General features: G+C 38.1%; 1 protein-coding gene across 6 annotated transcripts in view; it reads left to right on the top strand.

Moving 5' to 3' along the window:
* The window catches only part of GTF2I (general transcription factor IIi), a 104,849-nt gene that overhangs the window by 65,904 nt on the left and 17,290 nt on the right, over positions 1-21,655 (top strand). For all 6 annotated transcript variants that reach the window (XM_007468763.1, XM_007468762.1, XM_007468761.1 and 3 more), the window contains 7 exons: positions 3,363-3,473; positions 4,639-4,704; positions 8,344-8,527; positions 12,533-12,591; positions 13,382-13,453; positions 18,149-18,332; positions 19,332-19,390. In XM_007468763.1, the coding sequence (XP_007468825.1) occupies positions 3,363-3,473; positions 4,639-4,704; positions 8,344-8,527; positions 12,533-12,591; positions 13,382-13,453; positions 18,149-18,332; positions 19,332-19,390 (735 nt within the window). The remainder of the gene's footprint in view (positions 1-3,362; positions 3,474-4,638; positions 4,705-8,343; positions 8,528-12,532; positions 12,592-13,381; positions 13,454-18,148; positions 18,333-19,331; positions 19,391-21,655) is intronic.

The following is a 21,655-nucleotide window of genomic DNA, read 5'->3' as shown; positions in this document are numbered from 1 at the left end:
GCTTTACGCGGGCCTCTCACTGTTGTGGCCTCTCCCATTGCGGAGCACAGGCTCCCGACACGCAGGCTCAGCGGCCATGGCTCATGGGCCCAGCCACTCCGCAGCATGTGGGATCTTCCCGGACCGGGTTACGAACCCGTGTTCCCTGCATCGGCAGGCGGACTCTCAACCACTGCGCCACCAGGGAAAGCCCGAGAGGCTTGTTTTTAAGACTGAGGTATAGCTGTCACATATTCCTCACTGAATTGCAGCTTTTGCATGTTAAAATATCTTGAAATTCATTTTATAAGCTTTTAGTTTTGATGATGTAAATATTTTTAGCTTGGGCTTAAATTGGAAGTGTCCAGAGATATGTGTCTTTTTACACAAAAGTGATTGTTTATAATGTTGAAGCACCATGATAGTTAGAAAACAGTGCTGCCTGCTGGACTGATTGTTAGCGGCAGACTGGTTTCTGCTACAGAGAAATAATTTGGATCCTTTGTGAAAGAGATTTTGAGGTCAAGAGTAACAGTTTTTCATACTTTTTCAAAATCAGAGTTTTTTGCTGCAAGAGTACAAAAAATAGAAGGTGTGGTTGAGTTCATAGCTCTTCTTGATCTAATTCTATGTTTCATATGAATTAAAACACTCTAAAATCAGGTAATAAATATATGAAATGGGTTAGTCTTTTAATAAAATATATGTTGTGGTATTTTATCATCACACAAGATTAATTTCATCTGTTTACATTTAATAGATTGACTTCATTATTTGTCACTGGAGAGAAATGTGATAATCACTTATTAATATTTTAGTCTTCGTTAAATCATTTGTTATCTTGTTAAAAAACACTCTCCTAGATTTGTCTTTTTTCTATTCATGGTCGATGAGGTTACTTTTATAAAATATATTTATACTATTAAATCCTTTTGTTTTAAAATAAGTTAATCTGAACAAATGAGGTCTTGGACACTAAAGAAAAGCTCTCTTGCCCTTTCCCCTTGGCCTCAATTTCAAACCGTTCAGTTTACAATTGGGATGAATATAATAGAGCACTGACTTTTCATTACCATCCTAAAGCTATATTTTATTTTATACTCTTTTGGTTTTCATGTTGTATAATTCAATTAGCAATAATTTTAAATGATAATCTGTAGAGATATTTAGGCTGCATTAGCCTGTAAGGAAAATACTTTTGTTTTAAATGTCATTGCTTAATGTTTGTAAAGAAATATTAATACTAAGCATTTAAAATGCTTTGACAATATTCATAGGTGAAATGAGTATATTTCATTTTACCCTTTGCAAATTAGCCTGAAAATACTCTCAGGCATCTAAAAATCTATTTGGAAATTGGAAAGGGGGTGTTTGTCAGCTGTGTTCAGAATTGAAAGCCAGACATTAGAGAAATACCCAGTATGTTTTCCAAAATGTATCTACTTAGGTGTGGATCTAAGTATTTAATAACCTATTTAAGAATCTTTTGACCATTTTTAATCCTTGTAGTAGTTTAATCATTATGAGCCCATGTTACATAGTCAAGTTTTATTTCACTGGTAGTTTGTCAGTTTTAAATTGTTTTTTACTACAAATTTTTTTTTGTTTTTTCTGGATTTGAACATGGGTTTCTACAGTGGAATTGAACGCGTGAAAGTTTTTATAGTGTCGTAAGTTGTTCATATGATAACTTGTTCCTGAAATAGTATTCCCTTTCCCAGCACATAAATGGGTCCTAATATGACTTTATCTGGTGTCAGTGACATTGATACCTTTTTCTCTTATTGGTTTGAATAGTCAGTCAGTAAATGATTTTAGGTAATCAGAATATCTGATATCTGTTGACATTACAGTTGGCCCACCATATCTGCAAGCTTTAAACAACTGCAGATGGAAGGTATTCAGAAAGAGTTTTTTAGAAAATTCTAAAAAGCAAAACTTGAATTTGCCATGTGCCAGACAACTATTTACATAGCACTTACATTGTCTTAGGTATTAGAAGTAATCTAGAGATGATTTAAAGTATAAGGGAGGATGTGCGTAGGTTGTATGTGAATCATATGCCAACTTATATAAGTGACTTGAGCATCTGTGGATTTTGGTATCCACAGGCTTTGTCTGTAAAGGAAGAACCCAAAGTCAGTGAACAAGGGCAGCCATGTCTGTGTTCTCTGATGCTATGATAGGAATGAGATTTAAGTATTTTAGGCTTTAGTCAGATTTTTCCTTGATTAACATACAAAGTATATAAAAGTTATCCATTGCTGTCCAAGGCATCATTGTATATTAGGCTAAATTTGAATTTCTTATTGTTTTTTGAGAGTTAACCTGTTTAGCTAAAAGAATGATACCCATAATTTCATCTCAGCTTCACTGTCTAGCATATGACATGGTTAAGTCATATAGCTTTCTCTGATCTTGTTTGTTTAGCTATAAAATGAGAATGAAAATTATACTGAAAAGGGGAACTTAGTGTATCTTATGTTATCTTTTTGTTACTGCTGTTGCCTTTAACCCAGTAATTATTTTCTTCTTCATCCCACATTTTTTAAAAGTATAGATATCTGAAAATGGTATTTTCAATAATTTATAGATGGTGTTTGAGCAGAAATCTCAGTAGTGTGCCAAATGATATTTTCAGGGACCAGAAGAAGATGACAGTTGATAGCTTTTCTTACTTGATCCAGTGTCCTTTATTCTAGCACCAGATGTATTGCAGTATCACGGCAGAGTTGAGTTCCAGGCATAGCCGCAAAGGACTCTTACTACAGACTCTTGAGTAGTCTATATTCTGTGATTAAATATATGATCGCTCATTTTCTACATACATGGGTATTGTATTGGATGAATCAACAATATCTGTTTCACAAATAATATAATCTTACTTCTTTTAGTTTTGTTTGTTAAAAGTTTTTAGCATACAGTTATCCAACCTCCTTTATGTATGCTTGAATTTTGTATAAGCTTAAATATTTTTCCATTCACGATATATTTTCTCCCCATTTTCTTATATATTTGTATAGTTGTTGGTAGCTGTCTCCATTAAAACCTTTTTCTTGGAAGACTTAAAATACACTATAATTCTAGACAGCTGTCTGAGAGGAGAAGGGGAAATTTATATGACAATTCAAATTAAGCAAACTGAAAAAAAGGAGCAAGACATAGGAAAATGAGGGTTATTCACTTGAGCACCTTCGAAAAGAGTAGGAAAGCTGGAGATGTAACTGGGAAAAAATACGCTGAAAATGGCAATACAGAAATAACTGTTGCTGTCCCAGTCATATTTAAATCCCCCCACGTCTTTTGAATGCTGAGAATTTTACAGGCAGTGGCTGTCACTCATTTAGACTGTTCCTCCAGTGATGATAGTTTTCTTTTTCAAGATGATGATTATTCTCCACCTACCAAGAGACCAAAGAGCAATGAGCCTCCCCAGCCGCCAGTCACAGAACCTGCCAATGCCGGCAAACGGAAAGTGAGGGAGTTCAACTTTGGTAAGTTGTCAATTAAATGTGGTCCTCTTTTCTTTTTTTTCCTTCCGAACTTTTTCTGTTACTGAAGAGTTACAGCATTCTTTGGGGAGGATGCCTTAAATATATTACTGCCTTATAATCTAAGCTGAGGAAAGCCATGGACAATTTGAAGTAACCTTAAAGACACTGCTTACACATGTTTGTGTATACCAAAGCATAAGATATTGTATCTTCTGTTGTTAACTAGAATTGGTAGACTTAAGGGAATTTCCTGGCAGTCCAGTCATTAGGACTTGATGCTTTCACTGCTGGGGTCCGGCTTCAGTCCCTGGTCAGGGAAGTAAGATCCCACAAGCCGTAATGTGGCCCCCCCCCCCCCCAAAAAAAAAGGTAGACTTAAAAATCAGTGTTAATGACTTAGTAATTCAGTTATTTGTCTGAGATTTGGATCACTTTTTTATTTCAGATATAACTTCTATATTAATTTTTCTTGCTTTGTGTAACTGCTGGCCTCTAATCTAATCAAACCACAGTGGTATCCTTTTGAAGGGACTAAGTAAAATATTAGTGGCAAGATGTGTTTGTGATCCATATTTTGAATAAATAGTACATTTAGCTTTATACGTTTTTTAAATAGTACTTTAATATTTTAAGTTGTCTTAGTCATAATTAATATAAATTGAAGTTATATATATAGTAAGTTTATATATATTCTTTAGTATGCTATTATAAGTTGCAACTGTATATAAAGTTTTATTTCCGTACAACTTAGACATGTTTTAGAAGGTTTCCTGCACAGTCTTGGGGACCTTTCTCTTTTTCGCCTCGCTTTGTAGTGTTTAATTGATGGGTCTTTTCTGCCCTCCTGCTTTTCGGAATTTATAAGTTTAAAAAGAGGTACTCGGTATGAAGTGTTCTGAAAATAATCTTTAAAAAACCCTATAATCTCTCATTGAACCAATTATAAGAACCGCAAAAAAGATAAAGTCCTTAGGAAAACAGTAAAATTATATAGACAGGTGGATTATTAAAAATCAGGATATGTTATGTAGAAAATAAGTTGTTAAATGTTGGGTCATCTTAAGAACATATTAGGGCGCAAAAAAAAAAAAAAAAAAAAAAAGAACATATTAGTGCCTCCAAACAGGGATTTATAATTGAGTTTTAACTTTCTCTCAATTTTCAGAGAAGTGGAATGCTCGAATTACTGACCTGCGTAAACAAGTTGAAGAGTTGTTTGAAAGAAAGTACGGTAAGTCTAAACTCAGAAATGCCTGTAAGGTTTTGTCCGTAAGCTTTTTAACAGTGGAATTACTGTTCACCTAATGCGAGCAAGGCCCATTCTACCAGTGTTTGTGCCTTCCTTCCTTATCTGTCGCTGGGAAGGTAGTGGATAGTGTCTGTCCAAATATTCGAAATTTTCTTTCCAGATCACAACAAAGCTTTAGAATTTTCCTTTCTTTAATTATCAATTAGTATTTCCGTTAAACTTTCAGCATGCATGTTTGGGAGTTTATTTATATATTTGTTGCAAAATCTTGAATCTTGGAGATTTAACTGAAGAGTGTTTTCTTAAGCAGTAGTCTTCCTTAAACCTGATGTGTTAAATCTAGTATTCATCGAGATGCCTTTATTTTCCCTACTCTCGATAGATACCTGAGTTTGTTAGATCTCAAGTTCTCTTTTCCTTTTATTTTAATATTCCGTCCTATAGCTACCTTTATATAGTAATCAGAGAAACAAGATTTATTATCACCTGGTATCAAATGCTCACCTAGAAATAGCAAAAATTGTTTTAAAATATCTGTTTTGTTGGGTTTTTTAAATGTGGAGAATTCTTTGCAAATGACTGGCGAAGCTGTAAAATTGTATAATACACTGAATTTTAACTTGAAAGTCTGTGGTGCTGTCCTGCATTACTGAGTTTCTCTAAGTGAATTTTTAATTTAATTTAATTTTTTATAAATCTGTTTTATCCATTTTTACTTTTGGCTGCATTGGGTCTTCACCACTACGCGCGGGCTCTCCCTAGCTGCGGCAAGCGGGGGGCCACTCCTCGCCGCGGTGCGCGGGCCCCTCACCGCAGCAGCCTCCCCTGTTGCGGAGCACGGGCTCTAGGTGAGCGGGCTTCAGCAGTTGTGGTGCGTGGGCTCAGTAGCTGTGGCTCACGGCTGTAGAGCGCAGGCTCAGCAGTTGTGGCGCACGGTCCCAGCTGCTCTGCGGCATGTGGGATCCTCCTGGACCAGGACTCTAACTCGTATGCCCTGCATTGGCAGGCGGACTCCCAACCACTGCACCACCAGGGAAGCCCCTCTTAAGTGAAGTTTTAAAATGATAAACCACATTGGGATTATTTAAGTAACTTGAACTGTGTTCCCTATCACGGATTATAACAGTCCTCAGTGAAGATCTAGAATTAGAGTAGACTTCATGAGGAATTCAGTACCTTTTTATTTACTTACTTTTTTTTTTTTTTTTTTTTTTTTTGCGGTACGTGGGCCTCTCACTGTTGTGGCCTCTCCCGCTGCGGAGCACAGGCTCCGGACGCGCAGGCTCAGCGGCCACGGGTCAGCTCCGTGGCACGTGGGATCTTCCCGGACCGGGGCATGAACCCATGTCCCCTGCATCAGCAGGCGGACTCTCAACCACTGCGCCACCAGGGAACCCTTCTTTAATATTTTCAGTTATTTTCTTAAGGTTCTCAGTATTTTTCCCATGTTTCAGTAGTCAGAGTCTACTGCCTGTGATTTTGTTTTATTTTTTTTTATTTGTATAAATGTATTTATATTTTATTTTTGGCTGCGTTGGGTCTTCGTTGCTGCATCCGGGCTTCCTCTAGTTGCGGTGAGCGGTACTCTTCATTGCAGTGCGCGGGCTCTAGGCACGTGGGCTTCAGTAGTTGTGGCTCGCGGGCTCTAGAGTGCAGGCTCAGTAGTTGTGGCGCATGGGCTTAGTTGCTCCGCGGCATGTGGATCTTCCCGGACCAGGCCTCAAACCCATGTCCCCTGCATTGGCAGGTGGATTCTTAACCACAGCACCACTAGGGAAGTCCTATTGCCTGTGATTTTATTTAGACCATTTCAAAGTAAAAACTCACAACATATTCTTTCTACATGGAAGCACTATAACGTGGCGGTTAAGATTACAGGCTATGGGGACAGACTGTCTGGCCATGTTCTCTTAGTCCTCTCTGAGCCATTTGTGAAAGGCATGAGAACTGTAGCTCTACTCTGAAGATTTGATGAGATAGATGAGATAGTGCTTGTGAAGTGCTTCCTATAATACTTGGGATGTAAGTACGTAAGAAATGCTTGCTGTTTATATTTTTGTTATTGTATTCTTAATTTAGTACTATTATGAATAAAAGTAATTTATTTACCACAGTTTTATAAATTTCTGTGTTTCTCATAAAGAGAAGCAAAGGTTATGTTTTTACTTCTGTTGTGATGGTGATATATTTATTTGATTATTTTGCATATAAGAGAATAATGTTTACCAATCATTGTGAAATTATAATAACTATTCACATTTCATAATTTCAAAGCATCTTTAATGGTAATTGCCTTCGGGGAAGGTATTTTCATTGTTAATGTGAATATGATTTTCAGATGTAGTTTATCAACAAAGGATATTAAATCTAACTCAGAATTAATGTGTAATATGGTACACTTGAAACTTGAGTACAAAGATTAATGTTTAGCAAATAAACTTTTACATAAAATACCAGCAAAAAATTGGACCTGTTCTGAGAGGTGATTCCTGAGGGAGCAGGGGCTGAGGGGAGTCCACCGTAGTCATTTTTGCTTTGGAACCTTTCTGGCAAGGTCAGTAGCATCTGTGCTGTTCTGTTCACTGGAAAGCAGTTTATATAACTGTGCTATATGTTAATTACATGAACTAGAAACCTTTGAAAGAATTAGTGGTGTTTGCTATGTAGTCATGGAGAATTTGGCATTGCTTTACTTAGTATCAAAATGTTTGCAATTTTTAATGCTAGCTAAAAATGTGCTTGTGTTGTAGATGAACGTAAACTGATGCTTTTTAAAACTTTTTATTATGAAATTCATACTTCCAAAGACCCTCTATTTAAATATCCATCACCCAAGTTCAACAGTGTTTAATATTTTATAATATTTTTCTTGTTCTTTCCTGTCCTCTTTGTGATGCAAGAACATTTTAAAACTCTGATGTCCAAGACGTCATGTCATTTCACCTCTCAAAACTCTAAATTGTAAAATTCCAAGTTGGGTGAGAGGAATGCATTGTCTTAATCTCAGTTCCATTGTCACACCTAAAAACATTACACTGTTTAATACCCAGTGATATTTAAATGTCCCCTATTGTTTAGAAAAACAGACTCTTTGTAGTTTGTTTAATAAAACTATCAAAGTCTGTTCATTGTATTTGATTCTAAAGATTCCTTGTGCATTTGGCTTGTTGCAGTTGTTGTATTATTTTACTCTCGGTAAATGAATCTTAGAATTTTTACAGTTCAGAAAAATGTTCTGCTTCAGTTATTTTATTAAAAAATCCTTTTTACATGGACATTTATGTTTTTAAAATATTACTTCTCATTATATGCTCTATGTATTAGCTGGAATTAGCTGGTATATTTTTCTGGGGTCATTTATGGTTCAGATTTGAGTAGAAAGTCTGCCTATATCTACATTATTTCAAAATAATATATTATTTCGTTGCAGTTTTGACTAAGTAGAGTGCTGGCATCTTTGGTGTTATTTTCCTCTTAGTTCTTCTGTACTATTTTGCTTCTGATTCAGTGATAATAAAAGTTACAAAGCAATATGTATGTATTCGATTATTATTCTTTTCTACAAACTCTGCTTAATCCTTGTCATTTCATAATTTTCCCTTTCTCTTTTTACCCTTAAAGCTCAAGCTATAAAAGCCAAAGGTCCTGTGACGATCCCGTACCCTCTTTTCCAGTCCCACGTGGAAGATCTTTATGTAGAAGGACTTCCGGAAGGAATCCCTTTTAGAAGGCCATCTACTTATGGAATTCCTCGCCTTGAGAGGATATTACTTGCAAAGGAAAGGATTCGTTTTGTGATAAAGAAGTAAGACTCTTGGACTTTGGTCTTTGTTCTTGATTAGTGCATCTTTTTATATTGTTGACAAATACTCACTAACCACTAGGGCTATATTTCAATTAAGTTTGAGTTATTATATGTTGTTTTATTTCTACTTTTCAGTGTGTCTGTGTCAGTTATGCCAGGGTTGGCTTTTGGAGTATGAACACCTGTCCGTGCCTGACTGGCATACCACCGTTATTTTCTTTTACAGTATGCTAAAGAAAATATTGAAGTATCAGTGTCTTGTTTTTTTAGGCCTGAATTTTAAAAACCATAGGTGGAAATAAAGTCGATTATAAAAATAAACAATAGAAGTAAGAATGAAAAGGAAAAAAATAGCAGAATGCTATAAATTCTTTAGCACTGACGTAAGGGTTGTAGCAAGGAGCTTTAAAAAAAAATTTATGTGCAGCAATTGGAAGTGTAAATGCTTCCATTTAAAAATGGCAGCCACATCACACATTTCCATAATTTCTACTGACTAAAATTCTATTAAGATTACAATAAAAGTTTAAAAAAACTAAGAGGGCATATATCAACATTTCAGCAAATGTTGATATGTGAAAACTTTCTATTAGATGCATGAAGCAAGTATTGGATGCATTTGTAAACAGGAACAATTGGAGAATAGTTGTCTAGGAAATTATCAAATATAATTGCTAAACTAAAATTTTCAATGAAAGGGCTAAAAGATTGTTAGTATTATAAACTGTAAAGATGATTGTGTATATGAGACATGAGAAAGGATATGAGAGGAAAACAAAGATATATATATGCCTGGTCACATTTCATAAAGTTTCAGTGTCCTAAGGATAAAGGTAGAAATCATTAGGTTCTAGGGCTTCCCTGGTGGCGCAGTGGCTGAGAGTCTGCCTGCCGATGCAGGGGACGCGGGTTCGTGCCCCGGTCTGGGAAGATCCCACATGCCGCGGAGCGGCTGGGCCCGTGAGCCATGGCCGCTGAGCCTGCGCGTCCGGAGCCTGTGCTCCGCAATGGAGGAGGCCACAACAGCGAGAGGCCCGCGTACCACACACACACACACAAAAATTATTAGGTTCTAGAGAATAAGACCATGTCATCATAAAGAATGAAAATCACGCAGATATCATATACTTGATTTGAGCAGTAATGGATTTAACGCTATTAAGTCATTCTTTCCAAGTTCGAATTGGAAATGATTTGAACCTTGAATTCTGTAGCCAAACATGCTTGAAAGCAAATAGAGATTGCAGCGTGAAAGAGGTTTGGTAGCAGTTGGGATGTCTCCAGCACCAAGTAACAAAAACCCTTATTCAAATTGGCTTGTTACAGTAAGATTCTTGTCTCACGTAGCAAGGGGGTCAGAGATAGGATGATTAAAACGGTGATACTTGGCAGTCCAGTGGTTAAGACTGTGCGCTTTCACTTCAGGGGCCACAGGTTCGAGCCCCCGTCAGGAACTAAGATCCCACATGCCGCATGGTGCGGCCAAAAAAAAAAAGTTCAAAGAATTAGAAAATAAATAAAACAGTGATACTTGGGGCTCTGCTTCTGCTCCTTTCCAGATTCTTCCTTCCTTGTGTTGATAGTTTCCTTAGACTAGTGAGCTGGATGCAATAGTTCCAGAACTCACAGCCAGACATGTCTACTAGGAGGGACAGTAGCTACCTGTGTTTCTCTGAGAGAAGGAAACCTTGGAATATGGCCTTACTTCTCTTTGGTTAGGATTATGTCAAGTGCTTACTCCTCAGCCAGGCACAGGCATGGGAAAGACAGCACCATGATATGATGGGTGTACACCATGTAGCACTCACCCTTCAGTGAGTGGGGGCGGGGTTCACTTCCCCTGAATTATGTGGCTTTCATTTTAAGTTCTAATATGAATGGGTCTTTTTGAGTCACATGCATATTATAACTGATTTAATTTTTTCCCACATATCTTTGGGCTGTAAATAGTAAAGTCAATAACAGTAGCAGAATTATAGTCATTTGCAGAAGTAAGTATTCATGTTCATTTTTCTGGCAATGCTCTGATACTGTTGAGAAAGTGGGGAAATTAACAAACACCTTGATCAAAGATTATAACCAAGCAGACTTGCCTCTGTATTGGTATTAAATAAGGGAATGATAGGATTTAACTAAGGATAAAAAGGACCCAAGAAATACCATAGGTAATAGGTGAGCTGTCCTCCACAGAGAAACTTGTTGCTAAGAGATATTTTTCTTTCAAACAATTTGTAGTTTGAAAGATTTTGTCCTCCATTTTTCTATGAGCAATTCAAGTGAAACTCCTTACACAAGACAACGTGGTAGGCAGCCATGCAGACTAGCAGCATTGGCATCAGCGGGGAGCTTTCAGAGACACCACATCTTAGATCCTACCTAGATCTACTGGATCCATCCTGCGTGCGATGAGGATCCCAGGTGATTCCAGTGCTCATTAAAGTTTGAGACACCCTGGTGTGGAGAGCAAGCTTTGAAGTCAGAATAATCATAATGGCAATTCAACCCGATGTGTCCAGTACAGTCAAGCACTTTATAATCACCCACACTTTTTTTAACAGATGAGGAAACAAGGCAATGAGAAGGAAGGAAGGAAGGAAGGATGAAAGGATGAATGAATGAATGAATATTTCGTAGTCTCTCATGAAATTGAATGGTAAACAAGAGAGGCTTGTTATAAAACCCTGACACCAGTTCTAGTCAGGAATCAAATAACCACTCCTTCCCCCCTACATATTGATATATTAATAAGCCTGTTGTAAGAACTCTTGTACTGTCATTTTCTTACAGTGCTTGCATTTTAATTTGTTAGAAGTTTTGAAAATTTTTTTGAATAACTAAGGAAAACATACAAATAATTTTACAGATTTTGCTCATGGTTGCTGATCTTTAAGCATATAAAACTATCTTTGGGTATTTAAATGTTTGTGCAGGCTCACCACAAGGTACTCATGCTGTGCAGGTTCTGTTCAAGTCCTTTCAATGTCCTTATTTATGGGAAGCCATCTCTCACATTTGGAAGGGACTTTGTAAGCCTTTCCCCAAAGGTTAATGTGGTTAGTTTTGATAAACAGAAACTAACATGTTTACGTAGGAGGGTAATGCTATACTTCAGCAAATGTTTTATTTCACAGCTCTTCCATTGACTTAACCCTATATTAGTTTCTAACATTTTCAAGATTATGGTTAGTATATGGCCATGATTCTCTGTGATCTCAGTCTCCCCCCCACTTCCCTGTTACTTCAGGATATTACAACAAAATAGAGTGAGGCGGGATACATAAGTTAGATTGTAAAAATTCTATGGGTGTTTGTGTATTCAGAAGAATTTTTTAGAAGCATGTATACTGTCCTGCAAATGTTAGTTTTGAAATATATATGGTTTTTATAACCAGATTATAGATGTTTTTAAGTAAGGTGGTCTTGAATGTAATGGAAAATTGAAGACTCCCATTTAAAATGTTTGCAGTTTGCTTCCTTTGGTGTTATGCTTTTTTTGTTTTTTGCGGTACGCGGGCCTCTCACTATTGTGGCCTCTCCCATTGCGGAGCACAGGCTCTGGACACGCAGGCTCAGCGGCCATGGCTCACGGGCCCAGCCGCTCTGCAGCATGTGGGATCTTCCCGGACCGGGACACGAACCCGTGTCCCCTGCATCGGCAGGCGGACTCTCAACCACTGTGCCACCAGGGAGGCCCTGGTGTTACGCTTTTATGAAATACCTTTGATTTACAAAGTTTACTCGTGTGTGTGTGTGCGCGCGCGCGTGTGTGTGCGCACGCGTGCGCGCGTACACACGCTCCATGAAGCACATCATGAAACCATTTGCAGTTACCATTTGGTTTTATTACTCTGGAAGTCTCAAGAAATTAGGATTTAGTTGTGCTCAAGAGTTCAGGCTGTCTTTTAAAAACTGGCTTTGATGACTGAATATGACATAAGTACTAGTAGTTATTACTTTTGCTGAATATTATCTGGTAAATATTTAGTAATTTTTCTCACCTTTCAGACATGAACTTTTGAATTCAACACGTGAAGACTTACAGCTTGATAAACCAGCTTCAGGAGGTAGGTCTCCAGACTTGTGTCAAATTGTATGTCAAATCAGAACATGATGTACAAGGAATATTGTCCAGGATTCTCTAGAATAATAAACCCATTTTGTTTTTAGTAACCCATTATAAATAAATGTAAACATCACATTTCTGGATAAACTATAAAAGGACCATGTCTGTTCTATTTTTGAGATGCAAAATTTTTCTGGCATAATGTATTGAACAGTTTATTATCCTAGTCTGTATTAGTATCAGTTGAATGATCATCCATCATTATACCCAGGAGTTAAAAAGACTTATTTCTTAGAGTACGTAGCCATGGGCATCATCACTTGTTGGTTAGATGCGTTTTGAAAGAAATCGAATCATGATCTGTTCTCTTAGTTGCTTTTGCTCTGGAGTGGAGGGAGTAGGGTGGGGATATGAAATGGAAATTGCATCACTTAGAGTTGGTGTAATGAAAGGATTGCCAGCATTATTGTGGCCCCAAATTTATCATCACAAAAATCACCTGCTAGCTGATCTTGAGTAAAATGAATTCTATTTCCTAGCTTTACTGGTGACACTTTCAGTGTATCTCTGTAAAATTACTATTAATTGTGAATTTTCATTGTTATTGTTTCGTTAGTTCTTACACTTTTTATTCAATGTCGGCACTGTTTTAATAAACACATTCTAAAATCTTAGAAGTAATTTTAGTTAGAACAGAAAAACAGTACCACCTATTTAGTAATTTATTTAGTAACATTTAATAATTTATTAATGTCATCAAATTGAAGAATTTGTGTATATTACCCTTACAGTAAAAGAAGAGTGGTATGCCAGAATCACTAAGTTACGAAAGATGGTAGATCAGCTTTTCTGCAAAAAATTTGGTAAGTTTAATTTTCCCCCCTAGCTAAAGTATATTACAGAATAACTTTTCCAGATTTTGCTTTAAGAAAGTAAATACAATGGATGACTCATCTCCAGTTTTTTTTTATTGTTGCTTTTTTAACGTATACTATGAAAAGTTTTAAATCTGTACGGAAGGGAAGAGAATATTGTAATGAAAACCCACGTACTCTTGACTAAGTTATTTATACTGTTGTACAGGTTATTCGGCACAGGGCATTTCACAGTTTGGGAATCCTATTGTCTTCGTACCTTTTAATAGCGTACCACAGTGGCATATAGGGAACCACCAGTAGCAGTCTGTCCCTGGAAGGCAGGCTGCTTAGCAGTGTTTTGGTTGTCTTGTTTGTAGTGCTTACTGTGCTTGCATCCCTAAACACTTAAAATACTCAGGTTTGGTTTATCATTGCAACATCTTTTGTTACCACAAGTAACTCCCTTGCTTTATTGTACTTTTCAGCAGCGTTCAACATAGTTGTCTTATTTTTTTTTTCTTTCTTAAGCATTTTAAACTATTCTTACGGAAAGTTTCAAACGTTAATTGACTCTTGGTTTGTTCCTGGGTTTCTTCATGTCTTATTGGCTGTCCTCTTCATTCTCTTGTCGGTACCTCCCTTGAGTCCATTCTTTAAATTTTGGGGTGCTACTCTACAGCTCAGTCCTGAGCCCTCCACAGTTAGTCCCACTCTATCTAAAAAACAGTGTGTTGTCTATATTCCCGATGACTTTCACATTCAAGTTTCTAGCCCTGAAAACGCCTCTTACACCACACCTTTATATTCACCCAGCCGTTTGACAGCTCTTCAGACTTCACAGGTCCTAGATAGAGCCCTTGATTCCCCCTCCAGCATGTTCCTTTCCCAGTCCTCCCAGTGGCACCACACTCTACCTAGTCTTCCAAGCCAAACCCCCTAGCAGTCACGCTTGATTTCTTCATTTCCACAAGGCCTCCTGCTGACTCTACGTTTAAAACACACACTGCAAATCCATATCTTTTTCTTCTTCACTGCTGTCTGTCACTGTAGTCAAAGTCAACGCCCCAAAGCAGCCAGATTTTACTGCCTACCCTTCTAACATAAACCACGAAGCACACTGTACGTCATCACCCTTTAATTTTTCTTAAAGCACTAATGGCTACCTTTTTCCTTCCACTACAACACAGTTCAAACAGCAGCCCAGATCTTGTCTCTCGGCTATTAGTAGAACAGTGCTTGGTGCTTGGGCAGATACTCAACAAATACTGAATGGACCAGTGTCATTAAAAATTAGAAGGGGGCTTCCCTGGTGGCGCAGTGGTTGAGAATCCGCCTGCCGATGCAGGGGATGCGGTTCGTGCCCCGGTCCGGGAGGATCCCACATGCCGCGGAGCAGCTGGGCCCGTGAGCCATGGCCGCTGAGCCTGCGCGTCCGGAGCCTGTGCTCCGCAACGAGAGAGGCCACAACAGCGAGAGGCCCGCGTACCGCAAAAAAAAAAAAAATTACTCAGAAGGACTTCCCTGGCGGGCCAGTGGTTAAGACTGTGCCCTTCCAAAGCAGGGGGCACAGGTTAGATCCCTGGTCAGGGAACTAAGATCACACATGCCCCTCGACAAACAAACAAATAAATAAAAGTGTGACTCAAAAAAAATTTTTTTAATTAAAAAATAAAAATACATGGAACAGTTTTTTAAAAATTACTGAGAAATTACTGAGCCTTGAGAAAAAGTCAGAGTGTAAGTTTTTCCTCATCAGTATCCTTGACCACCCAACATGAATGCAGGACCTTAATGAAAATGTATCTCCTCGTACATCTGGTCAGAAATCAGCTAATGAACAATAAACTAGAGAATCTTCACCACTTTAAAAATCATTATATTTCCAAGACATTTAGTGAAATAAGATTATGAACCTTGTCATTTGAGATGCCACCATAGTGTCGTCATAATCATAATTCATGAGTAGCTGACATAGGATAATGTGCATCTACATTAACAAGCTTAAACTTTAGCCTCACATTTAGTTCTAGAAATTCAGCCTGGGGTAAGAAACAGCCAATCCTATTAGATCATGGGTGACTGCCTGCCAGCCAGCCATGGCACCCATGACTTTTCCCTCATGGAAGGAGAAAGCTGTGTGTGAGATAGTGTACTCATAGAAAGAAAAATTGGCCTGCAGAAAATATTTTCTCATTGCATCAGAGCTAAGAAAATAGATAAGAGTTTACATATTGTTACATTACAAACAGCAAAATCCTGCTTGTGGCCTCAGGTGGGCCATTTGGGACTGGAGTTACTTTAGAGAGTGAAAAGCCAGCAGAATTGTTGCTTTCTTTAAGGTTACTGAAAGGGAAAGAAGAAAACATAAGATTGTCTATCATATCAGACACAAGTCTTGAAAGTTGTATAGCAGCAGCAGCATAGTCATTCAGCACCTGTGAACCCCCTATGTGTCAGGTGCTGAGAACTCAGCAGCACAGAGGATGGTGAATGCTTCCTCTGGGAAGCATTCATTTATAACTTAGGGAAATATGCATAGCAGAGCAACCAGTAAATATGCAGTATATTAGAAGGTGTTAAGTGTTCAGGAAAAAATTAAGCAAAATGAGAGGGATAGGGAGACAGAGGGTTGGTTACTTAATATAGGGGAGACCTCGTAGATGATGTGATGAACACTAATGCACTTGGCCTTCCTCTTTTCTGTAACTTGTGCTGTTTCTCTCTCAATTCCAACAGTTTGGTTCTTTTCTATTTTATAGAAAGTTTGTTAGAATTAGGATTATGTTCTTTTTTGTTATATTTAACAGAATAATTACAATTAATATTACTCCCAGGTGTGAATGTGAAAGCCTTTACCATATTTTAAAAGAGAATATTTCTTGTAACAGCCGTGATCTAAATTACATTGTATTTGTTTTTTTCAAATACACACTCCTTACTTTTATCAAAGAGATCCTATACTTGAGCCCTTCAGATTTGGTGCTAATGAAATGAAGGAAGAAATTAAGACAGAAGGCCTTTGAATTTGAGAGGAAAGTCAAATTAACAATCAAAGAAATGCAGATTCTTCAAGGAGCCACTCTTTTTTCAACCATCAGATTGTAAAATATTTAAATGTAACACAGAATACAAGGGAGACTATAAATGCTGATATTTTGTAAATTGTTTGGATCTTTCTTCTTACAAGCTCTGTTTGGATGTGGCTTCATAGTAGGGGTTAGTAATTACATTTTTACATTTTAAAATTTCAATGCCACACCTATTCAAAAGTAGAAAAATAGTACAGTGCATTCCCATATACCCATTTTTGTAATCAGTGATGTTTAAGATTTTCCACATTTTGTTCATCCTTTCCTCTTTCGTTCCCCTTGTAGGAATTTAATAAAGCATATCACAGGCATGGTGTCATTTTCCTTGTTCAGTGTGCACCATTGAACAACATTTTTATTTATATTTTATTTTTGGCTGCGTTGGGTCTTTGTTGCTGCGTGCGCGCTTTCATTGGTTGCGGCGAGCAGGGGCTACTCTTCGTTGTGGTGCACGGGCTTCTCATTGTGGTGGCTTCTCTTGTTGCAGAGCATGGGCTCTAGGTGCACGGGCTTCAGTAGTTGTGGCACACGGGCTCAGTAGTTGTGGTGCACGGGCTTAGTTGCTTCACAGCGTGTGGGATCTTCCCAGACCAGGGATCGAACCCGTGTCCCCTGCGTTGGCAGGTGGATTCCCAGCCACTGCGCCACCAGAGAAGTCCCAACATTGACGTTTTAAACACAGTCACAGTGTCCTCATCACACTTGACAGAATTAACAGTCTCTTTGCTCTTATCCAGTCCTTCATTGAGTTTCCTCATTTATCTGAAAAGTATTTATTTGAAAAGTGTCTTTTAAGTTTTTGCTTTGAACCTGGATTTAAACAATAAAGTTTCGTGCCTTAATTTTGCTTGATATGTCTCTTTTAATCTAAACCAGCCTCTGCTTACTATTTTTATTTGTCATTCCATGAATTATTTCCTTGGCAAATGGTACACTGATGAGGTTTAAGGGGTAAAGAACAGTAATCTTATGGTTGCAATACAGATAAAAGTATAGCCTGAAGTAAGTTAGTGTGCAAGAGCCAATAAAAAGTTTATTGTACTCATGAAGCATTAAGTAGCAAAAGTCTGCCTCTGGATATTTGAAAAAGTAGTATTTAAGTTGCACTCTTTATTGTTGGTCATGATTTTCTTCTCTTTATTTATTCTCAAAGATACTGAGAATTTTAAAAATAAGATCTTAGAGGGACTTCCCTGGTGGTCCAGTGGCTAAGACGCCACGCTCCCAACGCATGGGGCCCGGGTTCGATCCCTGGTCAGGGAACTAGATCCCACATGCATGCTGCAACTAAAGATCCCGCATGCCGCAACTGAGACCCAGCGCAGCCAAATAAATATCTTTTCAAAAAGAATACATAGAAATAAGATCTTAGAGCTATTACGATGGCCTTAGTATCAGGAAACTTAAATTCACCAAAAGTTACTTCTTGATCATGGGTCATTTAATATTTGCATTTGCTGTATTAAGTCTATTTCAGTAGTTGCTGTTGATATTTTCAGAGTATACTTTGCTTTTTAAAAAGTTGACATATACTTTGCTGTGGATTGTAATAAAATATGATTTCAGCAGAAACTTAGTCTCCAGTCTTTTGAATTGCTTTTCTTCTATAAAGCTGAAGCCTTAGGGAGCACCGAAGCCAAGGCTGTACCTTACCAGAAATTTGAAGCACATCCTCATGACCTCTATGTGGAAGGACTACCAGAAAACATTCCTTTTAGAAGTCCCTCGTGGTATGGAATCCCAAGGCTGGAAAAAATTATTCAAGTGGGCAATCGAATTAAATTTGTTATTAAAAGGTAGGATTATAATTTGCAGAAACAGATTTAATGTTGTCATTAAGAAAAAATTAATTTTATAAAAATGGGCTTTTCCCCTTCCCAGTTGGACTTACTCTCCATATTTAAGATTAAGGTATTACATTTAGATTCATTTTTTGAGCAAGTGTCTATGCAGTGCCAGGCACCAGATGTACAAAATTGGGTCCAACAGGAATCCTGTCCTTGGGAGGCTTATTATATAGATCAGTGCAGTAAAGTGCTACTTGAACACTGGGGGAGAAGGCAAGGGTGGCATGCAGTTTGGTCACTTGTGCATAGAGAACGCAAGAAGGGGGTTCAAATAAAGGAAATAACATAGGTAGGTAGGCGCAGGGAGGTGTCAGATGTACTCGAATGTTCGGCTAACCACACCATTCTGTATGGAAGGATTGATGACCTTGAGGGCATAGCATGATAGACAGACTGAGATGGCCCAGTGGAGGAAGGCTTTCTGTCCTTCACAGAGTATTGAAGGGGTTTTAAAGCTGATTCCTCTGAAAATAATTTGAATTGGACCTTAAGAGTATTATTTTGGCTTGAGTATGAAGGCTAGCAGAATGGGTAATTTGAGGGCAGGGAGTGGGAACAGAAGTCCCATTTAATAAAGAAGAATTATCGTTGGGACAGAATTTGCTTGCTGATTGGGGGTTGTGCGTTTATATGTCTATTTGTTGGGGCACGCTTTAGGGTGACATAGCTAGATATATCTACCTGTGTTGTGCTCTAGTTCATCTGAAGTTTCAGAAACAGGAGGTCGAACTGCTTTGGGGCAAAACACAACTGTTTTGCACAAGTTAAGCTTAAAATTCCTTTGAGGACATACAGGTGGTTCCACCTGAATCTTTGTAAATTGCTACTTTAAGAATAATTAAAGTCACCAAAATGATATTGTCACTGCAGATGAAGGTAGAGTGAACCACACTGGAAATTAAGGGGGGCTTAAAAGCTCTCATCCTGATGTCAATTGTATTTTTACAGACCAGAACTTCTGACTCACAGCACTACTGAAGTTACTCAGCCAAGAACGAATACACCAGGTAAGATAGTTGTGAAGTCCTTTTAAAAGCTTAAGTAAGTAGTTTCTAAGCTTTTATTAATCTTTTAAAGCCATGGAATTCCTCTTTTTTTCTGCCTTCCACCCAAAAAGTCTTTTGTGGAAGGTCAATACAGGCACTCCTTGATTTATCCACATGAACATAACCAGTCTGGGGGGAACTCAAGCTTTGAATTTAGACCGGTGGTATTTAGTAGAAATATAACGTGCGTCACAAATGCAAGCCATATATGTCATGTAAAATTTTCTAGTAGCCAAATCTGTTTTTCATCCTGTAATCAACATAAATACATGATGAGTTAGTTTACATTTCATTTATTTACATTCTTTATTTGAAACTCTGGTGTGTATTATACACTTACAGCACATCTTAATTCAAGTAGCGACATTTCAAGTGCTCAGTTGCCCACGTGTGGCTGATGTGCCAGACCATGCAGATTTAGGCCTTAATCTGTTCACAAGGACCTTGTTTTTTAAAATGACAAATACTGTGATTGCAGCAGCTGTGCTGACATCATGCCCAATAGAAAAGAACTTTAAAAGTCTCGGTCTCAGTTGTCTGAATGGTTTTATTTTCTTTGAGGTATAAGTGTGCCTTTATTTCTTTCCCATCTTTTTGTTTCCCATATTCCATAACGTCAGAAAAAGTGACCACAACTGGTAGGTCTTCTACAACCTTAGGAACTTGTGTTGCTAAGAACCAATGGGTGTTTCTGAATTGTTGCAGTTAATCTTTTCCCTCCCTCTATCCCCCACTCCCTCCCTCCCTCCCTCCCTTCCTCCCTCCCTCCCTCCCTTCCTTTACTTTCATTTTTGCAGCTAATCATTTTTGTAAATGCTAAGGTGAACTACTGTACAGGAGGGGTTATTCGTCTGAACTGTAACACTGATTCTTGAGCTTTTAGGGTACCTGGAGGCAACCGGTGAAGGTCACCAGTATGCCAAGTAGATTGTATAATCTTTTGTTTATCATGGCATGAGAAGTATTTGAGAAATACTGTACTAGGAAAACAAACTGTCTTGTGCCCAGAATCCTGCCGGGGAGAAGATAGAGTTGAGGCTTAACTTCTCAGTTGTTGTTGTTGAGCAGCAACATTAACCCAGCAAGCTCCCCAGAATGCTTTTGATTTAGGCAAAGAAACAAAATATTGGTGACAAATTGAAGATTGGACATGACAGAGACTTTGCTAAGCAAAATAATGCAAAGAAAACTATTCCCAAAGGTAGCGCTTTAATATGCATTAGTCTGAGTATGAGTCTTGTTTCGCAAGACAGACCTCAAGTTCAAGCTTGTGATTAATGTGATCGTCGCTTTTATTAGGAGCAATTCTAATAATGACTGCAAATTGAGGATGTTAAACATGTATTATTGGAACAATCTGTAGGCACCATACAAATTACTCCGAGGATTTAGTAATGTTTTCAATAGTACTTGATCTGCTGTTTTCTAGCATAGATGGTTACAGGCCTATTATCAAAAGACTCTCCATTCTCCCAATTATTAACAGTGCTTGGCCTTCTACCGTTCGTAGAAGACCTTGGAAAGAATCAAAGGTTGTCCTCCTTCATTGCAACAACATGTTACTGGGTCTGCCAGTCGCCCAGGCATTAGTCTTGCTGGGCCAATTCAAGTCCCAGCGTACCTGACAGAAGAATTGTATTAGTTCTTTGCCATCAGAGACATCTACTTAACTCTGAGGTAACAGTTGTATGCTTAAACACACGTGGGTGCACTTTGTTCTCAATTTGGTAAAAGGTAGATGTCACATGTGAGAAAGTTGGGACACTAGCCAGATAGCTGAGCTTTGAAGGGGAAGAATGAGAAGGTACTTGGTTCTTGTGTAGAATGGTACAGAGATCTTTTTGTATTAGAGCAGCAAATACCAGAGAAGGAAGTGCAGGGTGAGGCAGAAGAGCTGACTGAGCACCAGGTTAACAGAAGCCCTTTACCTTCGGAGAAGGAGAGTCTAGATATTGTTATAGTAATATTCAGATTTGGTTTATACCAGACTGACTTCGTCTGGTCGAATGGCCGAGTTACCATATTAAACCCTTGAGATGCTGGGTTTCCTTGAAAAGAAAAGGGTTTAAAGTACATTCACAGTAAAAGTAAAGTGGAAATGAAAGATTTTCTGAGGCTCCCAACCTTTAGCAGTATTTTCAGAACTTCTCCAACATTTCCTATCGCCTTGTCCACAGACACAAATGGCTTTCACACGTAGTGCAATTCTTGGACTCTCTACCCTTT

The sequence above is a fragment of the Lipotes vexillifer genome, unplaced genomic scaffold (assembly GCF_000442215.2).
Source record: "Lipotes vexillifer unplaced genomic scaffold, Lipotes_vexillifer_v1.1 scaffold12, whole genome shotgun sequence".
Classification (NCBI taxonomy): Eukaryota; Metazoa; Chordata; class Mammalia; order Artiodactyla; family Lipotidae; genus Lipotes; species Lipotes vexillifer.
The sequence above is the reverse complement of the archived record's forward strand: the minus strand, read 5'-3'. Positions and strand labels throughout refer to the sequence as shown.